At 38.3% G+C, this 20,165-nt stretch overlaps 1 protein-coding gene and 2 long non-coding RNA genes across 3 annotated transcripts; 1 reads left to right on the forward strand and 2 right to left on the reverse strand.

Annotated features, from left to right (window-relative positions):
- Window positions 1-903: 903 nt before the first annotated feature.
- Window positions 904-4,840, reverse strand: LOC113678031 (neurocan core protein). Its single transcript, XM_089200515.1, has 4 exons — window positions 4,402-4,840; window positions 3,019-3,133; window positions 2,415-2,525; window positions 904-1,836 (listed from the first exon to the last, which is right to left on the reverse strand). The coding sequence occupies exons 1-4, from the start codon at window positions 4,747-4,749 to the stop codon at window positions 1,457-1,459; spliced, it is 954 nt and encodes a 317-aa protein (XP_089056641.1). The 5' UTR covers window positions 4,750-4,840; the 3' UTR covers window positions 904-1,456.
- A 4,874-nt stretch (window positions 4,841-9,714) lies between these two features.
- On the reverse strand, window positions 9,715-10,552 carry LOC149048359 (uncharacterized). Its single transcript, XR_016185017.1, has 2 exons — window positions 10,239-10,552; window positions 9,715-10,070 (listed from the first exon to the last, which is right to left on the reverse strand). It is a non-coding gene; the product is annotated as an uncharacterized LOC149048359 (long non-coding RNA).
- Window positions 10,553-11,388: 836 nt separating this feature from the next.
- Window positions 11,389-14,211, forward strand: LOC149048360 (uncharacterized). Its single transcript, XR_016185016.1, has 2 exons — window positions 11,389-11,942; window positions 13,966-14,211. It is a non-coding gene; the product is annotated as an uncharacterized LOC149048360 (long non-coding RNA).
- Window positions 14,212-20,165: the final 5,954 nt, after the last annotated feature.

Here is a 20,165-nt window from a genome sequence, read left to right on the forward strand (position 1 = left end):
CGAGGTTGAGCGTAAGACGTTTCGCTCAGCTTTCAATAGATTCTTTGAATAAGAAGTATGTAACACCATTACAAGTCCGGAATAGTTATCAGATTTGATAAACACGCGATGTCACAACATGGCGACCATTTCTTACCCAATTACAGATGTCTGTGCGTTTGGCTATTGATGATCAAAGTTTATCTACTAGACAAACATGTATAAGCAGTTGTGACCTCACGATAGACTCCCGCCTTTATTCTCAGGCGCCAGGATAAAAAGTTACAATTTTGGGCTTTGGGAAGCATTGTTGATCAGAGTTCGCGTTCAGTAAGTTTGTCACCGAACGCAAGGGGAGTTGTTCTCTTGTCGAGATTTTGTCTCAAATTTATGTGAAACAATTTGCGACTAAAGTCTAAATTTGGGCATGATTAGTGATTTTGAGTTGATATGTCGATTACAGCACGACACCTTTATTTCAGGTCTGCCAGCAGCTGTAAACCGCGTCATTTTTACAAATGTTAACGAAATAAGAGCTGCAATACCCGTCCTTCTATGAGTCATAACCCAGAAACACCAAAAACTTCTTCGTTCCTTCTCCATTACCAGCTCATTCGAATTCCGAGATCAATTTGCCAATTCGCTTCAGGAACTTTTAAAACTAGAAGGTGCATTTCAGCCCTAGCTTGAAGGGGCTTGAGCGGTTGAAACGGAGTTGGGGTCAATAAAAAACCTCCCTAATTGAGTCTTCCTTGGTCTAATTGTAAAGACTTGTTAAAAAGTTGTCAAAATCTTGTGGGGAAGCCAATAGGTGAATATCTGTAGTCATCGACAGGGGAGTTGGTGACCCCTCCCTTAATCGTTACTTATTTTGCTTTCTAATTAAAATTCTAGAAAGACGAACGTGTGAGAGAGATAATCAACTAAGTAAAGTGTCATGGTTTAATGTAATCGACAGAAAAACACTGTAATCCTACAAATTCAACTACTTTATTAAACAACGAGTAATAATCATAATAAGGAGCGACTCCTAAAGGTAGCACAATACTTATCCTCGATAAACTTAATTAGGCCCATTACAGTCTATATTTTAGCTCACAGCTAAGCCAAACTCGCAGTTTCCTCCAACGTTTCTCGAAATTAGCAATCTTCCCCTATAGTTATCTCTTACGGTATAGCTTTCTACACAGTCAATCACTTCCGACAACAACAACAACAACAACAACCCCTACTACACAACTGCAAACAAAAGCAACACGATATAATGGTTAAAAAACATTGTAATGGCCTTTCTCTAACTTTATCCACCACTTGAGAATTAGTAACTGTGTTGAAAAAGATTTAGTATGGCCCGGCTATTTTGCAAAGTGTTTTGGCTTGAGCGAACAATTGGAAAGAAACATCAACACTGGACGATTTTCAATTAGTTAAGTAAAATGTGTGCGTGTGTATCGAAATTACGATGGTAATGGATATGTCAATTTTTGCAGATGTAATAGCGTAATAGAGTGCAAGGGATGTCGTTCCATTTGCCATTTTTTCTTTGTATTTCAAGACAATTCTCAGATGATCCTCCGTTAGGTTCAACAGAATCCCACAATGTGAACCCACCCCACGCCATCCCGTCCTCCCAGACCCAAGAGCCGTCCACTGCCTCGTCGTTTCCTCCAACCCAGACGTTATGACCACTTTGGGAGAACAGTGACCACAGATAATCGTTCTCTTCTTTGGAATGTATTGTCGCTAAGGAAGCCCCAAATGTTTCGCATTGGGCTTTGGCTTCAGAATACCCCCTTAACTGGTCCTGGAAATACTTGTAGCAGTGGTTATTGAACAACTTCCAGTTCACACGGCAGCCTAAAATTCATAGGACTCCATATTAGGAGAGGTACCTATGCTCGCTTGTACCGAATTGTAAAGTTCAACTTAACTTCTAGAATCACAATGAGGCCATGACTCAAAAAGCAAAAGCAGTTAGCCACCCATTTTCATTTACATCACTTCTAGCATTTTGAGTCCACGTGATCAAGCTATCTTCTTACATCCTCGCTGGTATATCGTACCCATGACGCTAACTTATATTGTTGACATCGTCCCCTAAAATTATCAGTGCATTATATCGATTCCCTGTTTTGCTTTTTTGTGTTGAATATTGCGAAATGGCTAGTTTGGCGGCCTCCATACGCATGTGAACAAAAAACAGGTGCGCAATGGACCAAGATCATGGGAATGCATTCAGTGCGTTTGTGACAAGCTTCAGGAAATTGGTTCTATCGAAAATAACAGCAAGCCTAAGTTATGGCGCGTTTTGTGTGCGAGCGTAGCTTCAGGTACGATTTGTGAGGATTAATGCTGTTTCATATCTCCCCTGCGCAAGATTTTGAACGATGAAAGGTTCAATTTTGTATTTCAAAAAATTGATTAAAGCAACTTACGACAATTGTTCCCGGAGTGAAATCCATTTGCACATACACAAGTGTAAGCATTAATTCCATCCACGCAAGTTCCACCGTTGTAACAAGAATCTGGTGAGCAGTCATCAGTATCTGAAAGTGATAAGAACTCGTAATCTTTTGTGAGAATCGAATCATCGATTCTATGGATTAACTAGGTTACTGCGACCATTTTCCACTGTTTAACTCCAAAAGCTTTAGTCAAAAATTCACCACGAAATATCCTCTAAGACAGTTATTTGTGGGCTAAAAATTTAATTTCATAAAAGGTGCCCCTGAGGGGAGGGGGGGGGGGCGCATCTTATTGTTCAAGTGAGCTTAGCAATGGAAAAGGAAGAGAAAATTGCTTTGTGTTGTCTGTGGGTTGTGGCTAATGGAAGGACGGGCATTTTGACTCTTATTTTGATAACATTTGTAATGAGAAGTATATACTTTTAATGACCAATAGTGCATTTCATTCCTTAGAATCAGTTTGAATAATAGTCTCTAATATTTATAAAGAAAAGAAAAAGCATCACTTGCGCCATTTGTCCGAGTAACGCCTGTAGAGGAACACTTTTAATAAAAATATTTTGGAGTCTCTTACCAATTTGACAATTATCCCCATCAAATCCAATTCTGCAAAGGCATCTGTATGAGTCGTCATTGTAGTTCGGAACACAAGAGCCTCCGTTCTGACATGGTGCATTTATACAAGGAGACTAAAATGAAAAAAATACCAAGAGTAAATCAACCTAAATCCGATCATAAGGGATCGCTAGTGGAAGAGGAGAGATAATTTCACTAGTAGATGAAGTACAATGGTACCTTGGTGTCCCTGTTACTCGACCACACCGAAAGTAAAACCTAAACGTTGCTTACCCAGCTGGCCGCTAACGAGAAGTCAGACTATGGCTAAAGGGACTTTTAATTTGGAGATTGAGCCTGCAGTCTTTGTGGTTTTTGTTATACATCTCTTCAGCTCATATTTAAAAAAAAAAGGCGAGCAATGCTAAAATATCAAAGTTTGTCCATTGCAGGATTGGAGTTATTTATCTGCTGGCTTTGTTAGTTGCTTCAATGAATAACCGTGGGCCGATACCCATTATTGAAACAAAAACTTCATCTGGTGTTTTAGACGTCCAGTTACCCCGTCGGTTTCTGAACAAGTAAAAGTTAATGACACGCAGCTGTTCGAAAAGAAAAAAAAAAGGAGAGAGAAGAAGAAAATCTTACAAGTTCAAATTTTCCAAGGCGGCTTTTACTACGCCATCGAGTTATGAAAAAGAAGTTGAAAAGGAGAGCACAAGAAAATGTATTTACCTCTTACAGGAACTGCCAAATCGAATATCACTAATGGTGTCACTCTACAAAACAGATCACTGAAAACTTCTTTAAGATCCTTACAAATTTGACACGTCGCTATAACTAGGTATTGTTTCTTCCCAGCTTCTTTCTGAATTTCGTCCAACTCACCCACCTTTTTTCCTTTTATGCAACACAAGTAGCTAATCCTACTTTTGTCTTTTGTTTGGAATTTTTAAATCGAACAGATTTTATATTGAATTATTCGTGCGCCGACTACTGTTACGTAACTATGCAAAAAGATTAAAAGACGCCATTGAAAGAGTAAAACTAAACATAGGAATTGCAAACAAAGAATTTTGGCCAAAATTAAATTTCAAAATTGGTCCAGATATCGTCTCTGTCTGATCATTTGCAATTATCATACCAACTTCCTACTTGCAGAGTTAAATGTAAATGCTCTGACCAGAAACTGGTATAGCCTAGAAAAAAAATGCGGTTACGAAGTTGCGGTAACTTCTCGAACTCACAAGCTTAATCAAATTTGAAGATGAATTACCATGACGAGAAGAAGTGCCTCGAATCTTACCTTCTGCAATGGCCGGATTTTATGATTCAAAGAATTTGACTGAATCACACCTGCGCAGAAAATAGTTATGAAGCAAAGAACAGAGAACCAACTCACCCATTTTGTCACATGACGAGAGGTCGAGTTTTGTTTCAAATTTTGGGAGTTGTTAAAGATGTCATCAAATAGCAGCTCGCACCAAAGTGTGTTGTCCTCGTCTTCTGCAGAAGCCATATTTAAGGAAGTACAGGACGGTGTATTAAAGCACTTCATGGAACAGTCCAAGTCTTTCCCAACATTGGATGCCTGAATTCGTTTCGTTGTATCAAGATAATGGGAAGGGTACTCCACAAAATTAACAAATCGAAGCGTAGATTGAGAACTGATCTTTATCTCTCTGGTGGCATCAACAAGAATTATCGAAAATACACGGAGGCATAAAAGGTTACTAAAAACAACAAACATTTCTTTCCTTGCTTCTGTTAGCTCTACAGTTGAAAACGTTCCAGCCACAAACAATGAAGATCAGCTTTGTTTTTATAATTTTGAACGAGTTAATGTATTATTTACTACAAATGACTCGCGTGTCACTGCGAAAAGAATAACTTAATATAAATGGCTTGTAGCTTGAAATAGGAGGCTTTATATCAAAAGCTGCTGTTATGATTAATCATCGTTTGGGGGATTTGAACAGCTATACCCTGTACGTAAACTTTGACTAATACTTTTGATCGATAGCGGCGAAATACCTCTTTGCTCCGAAATGACAACCTTCTCCAATGCATTTGCTAAATTATTGATATACGGTTATGAGTTCGAGTTACATAAACTTTTATTTCCACGAATGAAATCATGGTAGTATTTCAACAGTGTCAAACGCACAGAGATATAAAGACTAACATACCATGGCATTGCTTCATGCATCGTCGTATACGTGCTTAATTTTTTTGTCAAATTCAAGATGTTTCAAAAACCCCCTACGCTTGTTAAATTTCCTGAAATTATAATTTTTTGTTGCGTCTATAGGCTCGTTTGTAATGAGAAACACATAGTGAAGCACAGCAAATTGAACCCTTGTACGAAAAAAATTGTTTTCAAAGGAGGGACACAAAACTTCGAAGACCTGCTACTGAGACCAATTTGCTTCAATTCAACAATCGCTTTAGGAGCTTATACAACTAGAAAGTGCTTTACAGTTTACGTATGGCAAGCTTGAGGATTCAGAGGTAGAATTGAACTGTTTTAAGAGAATTGAGGTTGAAGCCTGAATAATTGAGTGTTACTTGGCCCACAGGCGGCCCAAGCTCCAGCTGTGAGATGATCATCTTGCGTAATAACGGTCATGGCGGAATTATAAGAGTTTGTATGGGAATATTTACGACCGCTCCAAGGAATAAAAAAATAGGTCCGCAATGCGTACTTGTGTAGGATTTCATTGACAAAGTGTTTGCAAGGGGTTTTTTAGCGGAAGCAAACCTGTCGCTCACCGTGAGTCAACTGTACTACATGGGTGATATTAGGCCTGGAATCAACAGCCTGAATAGTAATTTTTGTGCGGGAATTATTTGAACAAATACAGATTCACAGGAGAGATCTGGGGTATTAACTTATACTTTTATCAAGCAATATGCCTTTCCCTCCCTCCCTGGAAGCTTTTTGGCGTGTTTTTGAACGTTTGGTAATCGTCTTCAACAAATAAATTACCTCTTGGTGGCTTAGGCTATTTATTTGTTTATACGGCAATACTGGAAACACTTGGAGCAGTAAATATTTTCGTAACAATCATTGAAAAAATTTCTGCTTCTACTGTTTAACTCGTGGATACACGATAGCTTAGAAACGAGTTCTTGTGGGCGCTCTGCGATATGCAAATTAGCGTGGACTCTTCGTAATTAGTCGTAATTAGTCGGCTTCGAACTCGAGATCTATCCTTCTGAAGAAGTAAGTCCAAAGTCCTGGCGCTACTATGATTGCACTGATCGTTGCGATATTTATTGTCTTTACACGCCTGTTTCGACATTTACTATTTTGAAGTGGACTTCAAATGTTTCAGATTAGTGCCATGATCAACTTAAAAACCAAATTTGAAGGGTCTTCGAATCGTCCATGCGTTAAACATAACGAGGACCAGCAAGAATCACGAAGACTTTGTGAGTGACAGCAAGCTGTTGACACAGAAATTCCCAAGGAAACATGTACCCATGACATAAAAAAAAATGGTAATTTGCAGCATTATTTCTTTCTACGCCAATTTGGGTCTTTCCGTTGTAATCGTTTCGTTTTGTTATTCTTCTATGCAAACGTGACTGTTTTGATGGTAAGCATGAAAGATGATCGCTTTCAATAAGTCGTTGCCGAGCACGTGACTATAATCTGGCCGGTGTTGTTTTGATCACTTGTCGATCTTTTTCGCTGAAAATACAGGACGACTTCCTATTTCAAGGAATGCTTTTCCAATTAATTTCTATCGCATCGGTGTAAAAAAGTACAGGTATATGGGTGTTCTGAAAAACAAAAGGGAAATTCAAAACTACGAGAAATTGCGAGTAATCGGCCTCTTCTGCTACACGCGGGTTTTTTGGGTGTAACATGCGTGTGTTTCCCATAAGTTACAAGCACTTTACACACGTATGAATGCTGCAATCACGAATTTTAGATTACGTGAAAGTCACGCATGTGGTTGTTTGCTTACTTCACTAATATGTTTGTTTGCTTGTTGTTTTTTTTTTGATATCCTGGAGTATTTCAGGAGGGGTTGCAGACTTAACTGTGGAATAATTGTTTAATACAGGGTTGTCAATAAAGGTTGCAGTTAGAAATTAGCCAAGATGCTAAAGGAGCTGCCTTGAAATTTCAAGACTGTGTGTTATGTAGTTTATTTTTGTCTTTTGTAAATGGTTGTTAAACTGGACAACTCTTAGAAAGATGACTTCAAACTTAATTTTAAAAGGCCTGTTCTGGTACCAAATGAATAAGCAGCATTTCCTTATTAATAGTTTTGCAAGTTTCTCATTACAAATTCCTCTGAAAAAAGGTATTAAGCTCATAACTATTTACTGCTTTCTTTTGTTGCTCTCTTAACTTAAAAACAATGTACATCATGATAAAGTAATTTGTTAGAGGACACCGTGAAATGAGGCCCAATCAGCTTTATGATCTGTGAAATATGTTTCTAAAACATCTGCTTGTATATCAATGCTAGATATATTTGTATATATATGATCAATTACTGTGTTGTTATCAGTTGTATAAGTTGATATGAATTGTTTGTAATGGTTATCCCTCACTAGTAAATTATACAAAGGTCTTCTGTCTGTTTCAACAAGCCAATTTATATTAGAGTCTCCAGTAATGAAATTGTTGTCTGGTGAAATGTTATTTATACTTCAGTTATTGCTTCATAAAGTTGTCTTACAGGCACGTTTGGGGAGTGATAGATCCCTATGATTATCCAATCCTCAAGACTTGCTAACTTAATTACTGTTATTTCAACACCATGTATATTGTGACAATAGGGGTATCCAGGTAAGTATGGGATTTTACTGTACACAGCTGTACCACCATAAGACCTTGATCCATTGCTGGAATTAAGGTTATCATTACGGAAGAGAACATAACCAGCAATGTCATACATGTCATTATTATCTTGAGAATTAAATCTTGTTTCTGTGAAAATATTGATATCAGCACTTAGATAAATTAAGTCTTTACGTATATCTTCTATGTGTTTGTGAAGAGACCTTACATTAAAATAACACAGTTTAAGAAGGAAAAATGTTATGTCATGGAGAGGGGAGATGCAAAGCTTAAGTTTTGCAGTTGCTCTTAATCTCTCCATCTGGATTAACAGCAATCTTGCTTTCACACAAATCAGAAATATATAGGCCTTCTATAGCAGTCACTCTACTGAGTCCCACATAATGTATGTGTGGAATAGTATTTCTGGTACTAAAATCAACAACAATTCTACTGTCAGTATCACCTTGTGACCTGTGAATTGTTTTTGATGCTGCGGGACGCAGTGGAAATTGTTTTCTAACAACTTGTGCTGTACTGTTTCTACCTACTGCAAACTGTGTAGTCACAGGGTTTACTGGGGTCCATGTGTGTTCAATTCCTTGTACATACAAATGTCTTTTTTCATTCCTTGTTTTCTGACCTACATCTGAGTGGTCAAATTGTACCCATACAATACCAGATGGTTTGGTTTGTTGATGTAACTGAACTAGTTTAACAACATTTCCAGCACCATTTGTCATGCCATCTTCGGTTCATACATTCATGACAAGGTGTGTTCTTTCACCCTTAGCAAGACAAAGGGTTGAGGCTAACTGTTTTGTTTTTCTTGGATCATTGGGTATTTGTCTTAGTATTTTGTTTCTTAGCTCTGGAGAGATAGCTCCAATAACACTATCTTGAGCATTTATTGTGAATTTGTTTCCTGTGGCTGCATTATGGGCCCTTTGATTAAATTCATCTACTTTAGCATTCTGTATAAATAAGTGAGGTGCATCTATTGGGTTGTTGATGTCTTCTTGTATAGCTCTCTTTAAGTTTTGCAATGTCAGCTACTGTGTGTTTACCTTTACGCAACCTATTAAGTAATTCTACAAACAATTTGCTGTCTCTTTGACCCATGATTTCATTAAGTTCAAACATTTTAAAGTGTTTATGCCATAAACTGGGAGAAAGAACAGCATAAATCTACATTTTTGAGGTCTTTGAAAATATAAGCATCCATAACAGATTCTAATTGGAATAAGTCACCAATAGCAATTATGCTCACACCTCCAAAATCCTCTCTACAGCCTTTTATATCTTTAAGCCTATTGTTTAGCTGTATTGCAAACATACCATTTCCTTCCATTGAGATTTCATCAACAAAAATCAATTGACTTCTCAAAGTGTTTAGTCTACTTAAATCAAGCTGTTTGTAATTTCTCAGTGATTGATTGGCAGGAATGGCCAGAGTGCTATGAAGAGTGTTACCCTTAAGCTTTACCAGTTGGAGCTAATAGTATAACTTTGATCTGATGAAAATCATCACCAGCTCTAGTGTTATAATACTTAAGCACTGCCTGATACAAATCTTTTGTTAAATGCGATTTGCCAACACCAGCCCTTCCACTGAAGAAGCAGTAGAAAGGGATTTCTGAGGTTTTAATCTGATGTAAAATGTGATAAAAAATTCTTTTTGCTCTTTATCGGGTGTCTGGACCATTTGACGAAAATCGAAATCAGGTAATTCATTCAATATCAGTGGTTCATTATTCAGCGATGTTGATGGAATGTTGAGATCATCAGAGAGGTCATAGTTTTCACTTAAATCAGGATGTAAATCTTCATGAGATCCAATCCTTGAACGGAATTGGTCAATGGAGATCCCCATATTTACTTGTGTGCTTGAGCGAGCAACAACAACAATCCAACTAACTAGAAACTCAGTTTATTACAATAGATAACACTCTTGACAGTTCAAGGCAAACAATAGTTTCTTTCAGTTTGTGACACTTTGAGACACTCGTGAGACATTTTGAGACACTCGTGAGACACTTTGAGACACCCTGAGACCCTTTGAAGCGCAACCCGCACAAATACATTCAAGCCGACAAATGTTGGCTTGCGAGAGTACAATGACTCCTTTCAATCTGGCACAACCCGCACCGAAGGTCCAAGCCGATAAATGTTGGCTTGTGAAAACGTAAAAGCTCCTGTGCAACCTGCACTGAACACAAGCCGCGTTTCAGCGTGTTGGCTTAGGTGAAAAAATCTTCTGTTATAGACACCTGAAGAAATAACGAAACAAACGCCTCAGATTATGAAAGAAAGAACACAAACCAGGTGTACAAACGTAATCGCCTTTCGTGAGAGCTTAATCGTGAAGCTCCCACAACAAAATTGAAAAGTTAAAGCACGCAAAGAACCCGTGAAAATATGAAATGACTTATCCTTACCTTGGAAACGAAAATCCCCAAGAAACAAATATGAAATTCCGAATAAGTTCTCCAAAACCCAACGAATGAGAAGAGAAATGGCCGCCGTACAATACACTATGAAAAAAACGCCGACTGGAATCCAGTCTTCACGGCTCACTGAACGCAAATAGAAACCACGTGACAAGCACTTCTCTCTCGTGGACAAATAAATAAATAAATAAAGAAATAAATTTCGCGGGCCTTGACAAAGTGTGGGAAATCCCACACAAAAATACGTCAAATTCTCAAAAAAAATACTTCACCTTACTTCCACAGCGTATTGCTTGTTATCTGACACTCTTACACTCCCCCATCGAGTCAGATGGATGTCCAAGGACACCATGGTCAAGGTTGCGTAAAGTGACAGAGTCATTCATCTTCTAATTATCGTCTGTGGAGGGGAGGGGGTGTTATGTCATAATAAAATTTACCTGAGGGCCCCCCCTCCCATAAGGCCATGTAATATTCATGTAATTGCCCTAAATTTGAAGTGTATAAGTTTAATATCAAGCAGAACAGCAAGTTACTCATGTGCGTTACGTGTTATGTGCTTCCGTGTTAACTAAGAAGCGATAGATTATCACTTTGTATCATCTTCTAGGAAATTAATTATATGATTCTTTTCACGTGTCATAAAAAATTAACTTTAAACTTAAAAGGAAATGTTGTCATGGATTACAATAGCTATCCTGTTCAAGAGTCTAAGTAAGAGGAAATTTTTTTCGCAGACGGGGCATCAAGTAAACCGAAAGTTAATAGTGTTTTGAATGGGCCTTTTGCAAAATGTCGTCTAATACCCGAGATTGGACTTGAACTTTGCTCCCACTATAGTATCCGTTGACTAGAGCAATTTCCGTTTTCCTTTTAGACACTCCTTTCGCGTTAAACATTGCTGACTTGCTTGTTGTCATCTTAAATATTATTAGTTGCCTGTTGCCCCTTGTCTGTTTCGTAATGCATGTTGCTTCTATTGCGAATGCCTTTTACCCAGAACTCCTCTTCTTTTTCGTAACATGGTCGGCAGACAACGAATATCGGGCACGATACTTTGTTTACCTAATTGGGTAAGTTCGCGGGTTATGACATCATAATTAGCATCACCTTGTGACATCCTATCATAAATTCAAATAATCATGTTATATCCTGTCTCGAGATTGGACTGATGACAACCGCAATATGGTGACAAAATATTGATAGTCAAGGAAAATATCTCGTTCGCTTGTAGTTCTTCTCTCGCCACATCGCACAATCTAACCAAGTAAACACTGGCATTGGCTCTTCATCGATCATGCCTGGTTACATTCGCTACCAGCAGACAAACAAGCTAAGGGATAAGTCCACACTCTTTTTCCTCTGCTCATTTATTCTTGTCGTTGTTTACACGACCGTTATTGGCCTCGTGCTTGTTCACGTACTAAAGATAACGAAAGACATCGAAGACAACAACGACGAACTGTTGGAGGCGAACAAGAAGTTAGAAGAAAAACTGGAATTACTTGTCATCCGGCTAAAGAAACTTGAGGAAACAAACTCGGTCAATTCGAGCGCGATGCTCTATGTAAATATAAAACCTCCTAGACAGCTGAAAACCGCAGGAAGAGCAAATATGAATGTCGGATCAAACAAAGTCAGGGGAAAAAACTGGCCTGAAAATTAATTCTAGCCAAAGATACCACTATGTAGGTGAGTTAAAACAATTAGAGCCAGATATTCTTATTTCAGAGGAAAGATTTGATACAAAATAGTAAATAAAATCCTGTTCACTTTGACAGGAACATTAGTTGTGGTCAAATATCTCGAGGCAATAAAAGTCTTACTTTCAATACAACTCAATATGCATAAAGAGCGAAAATTTCTCTAATTTTCTTCGACTGTATGCCTTCATTTCTATCAGAGTCTTGCTTATTTTCATTCTGCAAAATCTTACAGACTTAAAATTGAGAAAGTATTTCCTAGATGCTCAATTTTTTGGCAAACTCGTGTTCAAATTATGCGACAAATTACAAATTCATCGTCTCCCTAATCGGCCGCGAGGCTATCTTCTAATTTAAGGTGCCAGAAATGTATGCTGCGAATAAATGCAAATGCGTACTGCTAATTTTATAGCCGAGACGAATCATTTAAGCTTATCTGGAAACGGATACAGCTGCATTTGCTTTGACCTGATTTTGCATGTTGTGTGTTTGTTAGCTTTCCTATCTTCACAAAGCGACCAAGTTTGTTTTCCTATGATTTACACACCTCCTAAGAGTTCTCAGTACGAAACCAGTCTGTAAGTCTTTTATAAATCTTTTATAACATGAGGATCAATTGAAAATTGAAAATATTATTTCATATCATGTGAATTCATGAAATGAAAACAATTGCAACGGCTCCAATTTGGCTGAAACTCCCTTAGTAACAATAAAGTAAACAGATAAACATTTCGAGGCTAGCTTAATTTCTGTTAATGGCCTCATCACCTTGTGTTACTTCCTTACATGCGATTTCTTCTTTTGTCCTTTTTTTTTATAAGCCAGGACGACTAAACACACCATAAACCCCTGCGTGCGCCAAGAAAATTTATTTTTATGTTATTACTTTAGTTTATAGGACGGCGTGAACCCTGTAAAGCTTAAATTTTTGTTTTAATCTCTACGCATGCGATTTAAGAAAAGCAAATAACTTTGTCACGGAAATATGAACATAAAGCTTACTAAGAAGACTTCGAATATTTTGGCTAGACTTCAATATCAAAACGCCCGGTAAGCCGTCTTGTAGCTCCTGAAATTAACGAAAAGCGTCCTTTTTTTATTTAAAAGCTTGAGAAACTAATTGAAAGTATAAATAGAGAGTTATGGTAGCATGCGACATTTTTTTTTTTTGTTAGCTATCCTTGATAGAACAGACTCGTGTCATTTTATTATTTCAGTACGACTCTTTCTGAGCTGGGCCACCTCGCTAATTGTAACTACTAAATTCTAAAAGCCAAACAAGGTGGATCTTGTCGGCTGGCCAGTTTTGCTTTCTGTGATGACATCTGATTGCCTAAACCCGAGGCATTTCTGAGACCCAAGCGGTGCCAAAATCATCAACGTGAATTTTCTCTGCTTGTTTTGCCGAAAACCGGCTGATAAACAATTTAGAATATTTGGGTGATTGGTATGAATTGAAAGTCCTTGATTCTTTGTACATTTATGTCACAGTTGAAATAAAGGAGAATCTTTGCGGAGGTTCGATTCCTCATAGGGACTCAGAATTTATTTTTTGTCCAACGCTCGTGACAAGACGAAAAACATCTTTCTCCATCTCTTTATCGAGCTCAAAACTTATTATCTTTCTTTTTCTAATCTCCTCTGTGGTTTTATAGTAATAGTAATTTTTCTGAATTTTTATGATTGAAATACTGAAGCAGAAATGTCTTGTTGCGTCATCCTGCATCGTCTGAAGGGCATGACCAAGATTAGGGACAGAACTTAGGTAAACCGGAGAGGTGCATTTTCCGTATAGTGGGTTCTTCTTTGAGTATTTTAAAATGTACGAGACCTAACTAACAGTTCAATGTGGATTTTCAACGCAAATTGGCATTTCCTCGGACTTATGAGAACTCTCGAGTAATTTTCTACGCTCCTTTAAAAGGTCGAATCCCTAGTACGAAAGAACGAGGTTTTTTTGGTTGAAATAACCATTTTCAACTAAAATTGTGGTATTTTTTCTTTTTTTCAAGAAATCCTCCGTAGAGCCGTATCAGAGGACAAGAGAATCAACCCAAAAAGGTTGTTGTGGCAGCAGCTCCTAATGAGGGAGTCGCACAAAGCTTAGGAGGTCTTATGCGCATGTACGAAATAATCGCGTAAACGCACTAAAAATGAATGGAACAGTACTATCTAAATGATGTAACTAGTATTAAGTCAGCTTCAATTCAAATAATAATAATAATAATAATAATAAAAAAACAGTTAGCATTTTTATACATTCTCTATAGTTCTAGCTGTTGCTCTGGTTGTAATTTCCACGCGCACAGTAAATACAGTCAATCTTCAATAAGAGTTAAGTGGCAAAGGGTGAGAGGAAGAAGAGGAAGCTGTCGTGGCCTATAACTGGGGCATTATTTCGATCTGACTGGTATTGCTACTAATGATAAAAGATTGAGGGATTTGGTGCTCGAGCAGGGGTGACTTTGATACAGGTCTCGATAGATACGAGTTGCTCTGGCAAACAAGTGAGTTTCCTCTCCAATGACTCTTTGAACTCCTTTTGCTGCAGACATTAAAGATAGCTGAGTTTTTAATTTAGTTCATATATGCTGTTCATACAAGATGGAAATTTTTCATCGTTAAATGACAAAAAGGTGAATTTAGTTAAACTAAATGCAGTCGCCAAACCAAGTCAAAAATAATGTGTTGTGAGACGCTTTGAGTAACGTAAGTTTCTGTGGCTGTCTTCTTTTTCTGAGAGGCAGTTAATGCTCTCAGGGCAACTGCTCGTATAACCATCAAGAGCTCTCGCCTGGACACCAATGCTGCTGACAGGGTCGTCGCAATGCTCGGAGGTTTCGACAAAACATGCAGTTCCACTCCGATCCCTTAAGTAAACTTTAAGTCCGTTTGCGGTGAAAGGCTTTCGCTGGTCTAAATCAACTTCCTTTTCTTCTTCCTTAAGTGAATACAGCTTGAATGACGTTTCTTCAGAGAAGGTCTGAAGCTTTCGAATCCGCCCATACCTACGGTTTCCAATGGAAATTCTTCTCCTTTCCATTTCATCCTCGCTGGATTCTAAAAACTTCAGCTGCCGAGGCTTCATTACTTTTTCATTCTCCGTCGAGAGATTGCGCGGCCGTGTTCTCGTTACTTTATCCACATCACTACAGTCGGTATCTGATGATTCATTTCGGATGAAACGTCTTCCGTACGCCCATGACAGACTTGGCATTTTCTTAGGCTTTGGCAACGTGCTGTGGCCTGAATAAGCTTTATTAAAATGTTTAGGGCTCTGCGGTGGGTTGGAATTAGTCATAGTTCCTATTCCTCCATTACACTCCCCCATCGAGTCAGATGTATGCTCGAGGACACCATGGTCAAGGTTGCGTAAAGTGACAGAGTCATTTAGGCGCGGAGTATTGTTAATCGTTTGTCCAATGATATCAAAGTTTATGGACAGTTTTTCTTGAGATTTTGTAGTCGGTACCTGGGTATAGTAGCTTTTTGGTATTGTGAGGAAATTCGAATCTACGGTTGTGCAAGCAGCATTGTTCAAATAGCGCTCTTCCCATACTTTGATTGATATTTCATCGAGTCCTCTTCCTGATCTGAGGTTTTCGTGCGTCCTCATCCCACTGAATCTCTTTGATGTAAGAGCATGAGAGTTATATTGGGCGAGACTCTCTTTATCACGACCGGGTTCGCCGGATAGATTTGAGAGGTGTTTATCTTCATCTTCAGCTTGTCTCATGGAGCTCTTCTCTGTTTCACCTTTATCCTTGGTGGTAGTCCGTTTGAAACATTTCTGGATCCTTGGCTTTAGACCAACTCCGAGAATGTATGTTATTACAATAATTATAACTAACAAGCCAACTGCAAGTGCTACGACAATTGGATAAGTTTGATCAAAACTTGAGTCATTTTGAAAACGTTGTTTTGCCTGAGGGGTCAGCTCCGTGAATGTTCCTCCTGATGCGTTCGATCCTAGCGTTAAGGAAACAGTAGACTCCATGGTTGTTTCAGGAGCTTCTCCATATAAGTATGTGCTCACAGAAAAAGGATCTTTCGTAGGCCATGTGGCAGTTTTATTCTTAGTCATGTCTTTTTCCAATTTTGACCAATCGCGTTTGAAGGAATATGTGCACTCCCCTACAGAAATTCCCTTGGAATTGAACTGAGTAAAATTTATGCTATGACTGTTTACAAAGACATCACGCAAACAACCTATAAAGCAGGGATATTTACGAGCGCTGCGTCCAAAACGTATTGTAAAGTGAGACGATTCGCGCCCATTTTGAAAGTCTTTGTTCGACATCGTCGTTCTAAACTCGTAGTGCCCTCTTAAAGCGTCGTCAATGAATAAATAAGCGCCAGTCCCCTTAGCAAAATAAAAATTCACTTTATGCCAATAGTTATCAAAAAGTGAAGTTCCTCCAGAGGTCAGATGAAAGGAATCGCCTTTATGGCCTTCAGTAGCTTCGAGTCTTACAGAAACTTTCATGCGACCCATTTCCAGGAAAAACAAGGCCGTGAAAATCTTATTCAATATCTTTCCAACAAATGCTCTTGACTGGCTGGTTCGGACTTGAAATTCGAAAGATGTGTTTAACTTAATGTTATCTTTCATCGTGAGCAATACCTTGGAATTTTTATCAGAAAATGACGCAATGTTTTCCTTTGCCGCTGTACAAAGAGTTGAAACATCTCCAAACTGTTTTATGTGTGGCATATTCGAACGCTCTGGAATGCCTGAACTGTGAAAGCTTACTTCAAGATCTGCGACGCATCCAGAGAAATTTGCCGCTTTTGTTAGAGAAGTGAAGCTTCCATTCAGTTCCTGTTGCTTTTTCGTGTCAGGGCGACCTCCAAGATATAATATTTGCTGAACTTTACTAACTAAACGCTCTTGGGATTTGGCTTTTTGTGATACTAACCCATCCACTTTACAATGCATGTTGCTGTTCTCCACGTTATTAGTGATGAACATGTTAAACTTGTGCCATCTCCCGTCTGCGAAAGATCTGTGTGGAACAGAGGCAACGGCCTGTACGGCTAAAGGCTTGCAATTGTCGATGAAAATACACCTGTAGTTGAAAATTCATTAATAACGAAAAAAGAGACGTTAGTTATCCATGTTTAAAAGCAATTCGTACTATTACAAAGAAAAGCACTTAACGCAGATAGATGGATTAAACCAGTTCGATCTAATTCGCCTATCTCCGTTTGTTTGAGGAGTGGATAGCGCTATCCTCTCGATAAATCGCTATCCAGTAGACAACCCAGCACGTTTTGTCAACTCTTATCTGCTAGGTAGCGATTGACCTGTGGGATAGTGCTATGCACCCTTTGAACAACCGAGCCCTGATGGTTAAGTTATTATTCATTCGTTCCCGCCATTTTTTGACATTTTGACATTTTCTGACATTTTTTAGCTGAATAACTGTTTGTGTTATATTAAAAACGCTTGAGCGATACAGCTGCTGAAGGGTTTTTTTTTTCGCCAATTTAGCAACTAATTCCAAACTTAAGATTTTTCTCGAACAGTTCGCGGAAAGTGAGCAAGATACAGTGGAAAGTTATGAACGAATTAATTAGCGTTAAACAACTAAACAAACTATCAAACAATTTCACTTGCACTAAATTCAACTAAATAAGTTTATGAATACTCTTAAGAGGCTGGATTTACGATATTTTGTATCTTTAAAGTTATTCTTGGCTGTTGCGTTTAGCAGAAAATGTTGATGTCGATTGAAAGGACGAGCAGGGATTGTTACTGTGAATCTGGCTTATCGTTACTCAAAATTAAAGAGGATGTAAATACCTCTGGGAGAATTCTAACATCTACCCAATGTCAAGAAGACAGAAAAAAAGGCAGAAAACGGAAAAGAACACAGTGTACGGTTGTTATAAGGGCGGGTAAGTGTTAACAAAACGTGTTGCAATATCCAACGAATAGAGATTTACCCAGTGGATGGCGTTATCCACCTCTCGAAAACCCGCGGTCTGAAGTAGCTAAAAATTTGTATTTGAAATAAAAAGAGAGAACCGCTTACTACAGTTGAATATTCTCCTTTACAATAACAACCGTATTAGTACACTTTTAATGATGTAAGTTAACCGAAAGACAAGCGAGCGTTTCCACGGATTGCCAGCGTTATGTAAACTATAAAAAAGCGTGCAAATACAATACAACAAACCGTGATATTGTTCCTTTGACTGCGTAACAATTGCAGCTTTGATTCATTTTTTAACAGATTTACTTCGGCTGGTTGCACACAGCCACGTGCGCGCAGCATGCTGCTAATATCTCAAGCGCGTCTTTAAACCCTCCTTATTATTCGCAACAAGTAAATTCAGTTGTTTCAATACTAGCAGAACCATGCAAAGGCAACAGACTCAATAAGACGAAATCGAAGACCCTCAACCTCAATTTGTAACATAACGTGCTTTAAACACAATAACAGAAATAAAATTGACTCAACGAGAGAAAAAATCCTAATCAAAAGTTTTCACTTTCATTTAAATAAAGCGATTCATTAAAAAAAATTTTAAAAAAATATGCTTCCACAGTAAAATATAGTTAAATTTTGAGTTAAAGCTGCGTTCTGAAAATCATACATCGCAGTGCTCGGTGTGGTTTTGACACTCTGACAGTTCTCTCCTCTCTCTAGCGGAGATTATGCAAACTGCGGTTTCCTAAAATATGAAAAATATTTCTTTATCGTCGCCACATCGAAGTTGGCCGCAGTCGTTCCTTATCAGACGAGTCAGTAAACAGAATGAGTCACACTTAGGTTGACTCTAGTTTCTCTCTTTCTCTACGCCCCGCACAAGTTAATTGCCACTTAACCATGGTTATACTGTAATGATGATTAACTCAGAGGCGTATTTTGTTTTCCTTTTTGATCACAAAAAACTTTTGTAGCTCAATGTAATCCCATATGAGCTGAGAAACAACTACGTAGTAAACGCTGGAGGCGAAATGAATCACGCGTTTACAGCAATTAAAAGATAAGATACTTGGCCGGATGGGCAATCACGCAAAGCAGTGGGTCAATATCCATTACAAGGGCAAATTAAGCGTGCATTACCACACAGATATCCACCCAGAGAAAGCCTGCAGACCAGCTGGTGAGCATCTGTAAGATACGTTAACTGGTGCTGAATAATTGAAAGGTTATGAAATTCCCATGGTGGAGAGCGTTTAGTTACAAAGACTCGTTGGCTTTTTCCTTGTGTTTATTGCAAATGATCAGATAGCAGTTTAAGTAAATGAGCTGTAAGTGAAAACAGAACATCAATTACGATTAAAAGATACTAAACAATTGTCCTCTGCCACAATCTGTGAAGTATAATCTAACAAATAAAATTCAGAGCGAAACTTGTGTCAAAGATGTCTTCAGGCGGCAATTGGCTCTTGAACCCACGCGGAAAATTCAGCGTCCTTTCAATTTCTTTCCAGCTGCGTTAGAGCTGCAACGCCGCGTCTTCAAGCGTGTTTACTTATTTTTAGAGTTCGGTATGCATGTCGTAGATTTCCGGCCCGTTTATTTTGATTATACGCGATAAACGGACAAGTAAATGTTGTTTTCGTTGTCAACAATGGCGATGAATTTCTAAATTTTGGCACGTGGTTGAAATCCATGAGGGCTCAAGACTTACTCAAATTCGACTGTGTCAAACGAACTGCATAATCCAAATCATCTCGTCACATTAATTCCTCGAACCGAATCATTGCAAATTTATTTTTGCTGAAGATTACATCATAAATACGCTAAAGTACACCGTTTTCCATTCAAACTTCAGAATTTCTTTCGCACTTCGTACCGAATCTGCTTAACTTTTTTAAGGGTGTTCACAGTCTTGTCCAAAGACACAAGTGCACTACCTGAGGCTGCACCCTCATATACATCACTTTTTCTCTACAGTGCGATTCTTTATCTTGCCTTATTTTTCTTCATGCTCAGCTAATGTAACCGAAGAAGGGGCAGCTTCAGAGTTCGCAAAAGGAATAGGAGAGTTCAGAGCAATATGTTTGAACAACCTTTGTAAATCTAATTTATTGGAGTTAAATTACATGAACAAGTTAAAAACGATCACTTAAGGTGACTGATAGATTTGCATTCCATCAGCTGGGTAATAACATGTAAAATTATCTTATAACTTTTATGTGAGCGCCACCAGTTCATTTTATTTGATGCTCGTGCCGGTTGCAATGTTATTTTAA

Source organism: Pocillopora damicornis, chromosome 3, assembly GCF_964200805.1.
Source record: "Pocillopora damicornis chromosome 3, jaPocDami1.2, whole genome shotgun sequence".
Classification (NCBI taxonomy): domain Eukaryota; kingdom Metazoa; phylum Cnidaria; class Anthozoa; order Scleractinia; family Pocilloporidae; genus Pocillopora; species Pocillopora damicornis.

Bases quoted from the DNA above. Each gene is read 5' to 3' on its own strand.
- LOC113678031 (XM_089200515.1), bottom strand. From the start codon at position 4,749: ATGTTTGTTGTTTTTAGTAACCTTTTATGCCTCCGTGTATTTTCGATA. The intron at 3,134-4,401 runs GTGAGTTGGTTC...TTTTCATTTTAG, and splicing joins CTCGTCATGTGACAAAATGG to TCTCCTTGTATAAATGCACC. The intron at 1,837-2,414 runs GTAAGTTGCTTT...TATGAATTTTAG, and splicing joins TCACTCCGGGAACAATTGTC to GCTGCCGTGTGAACTGGAAG.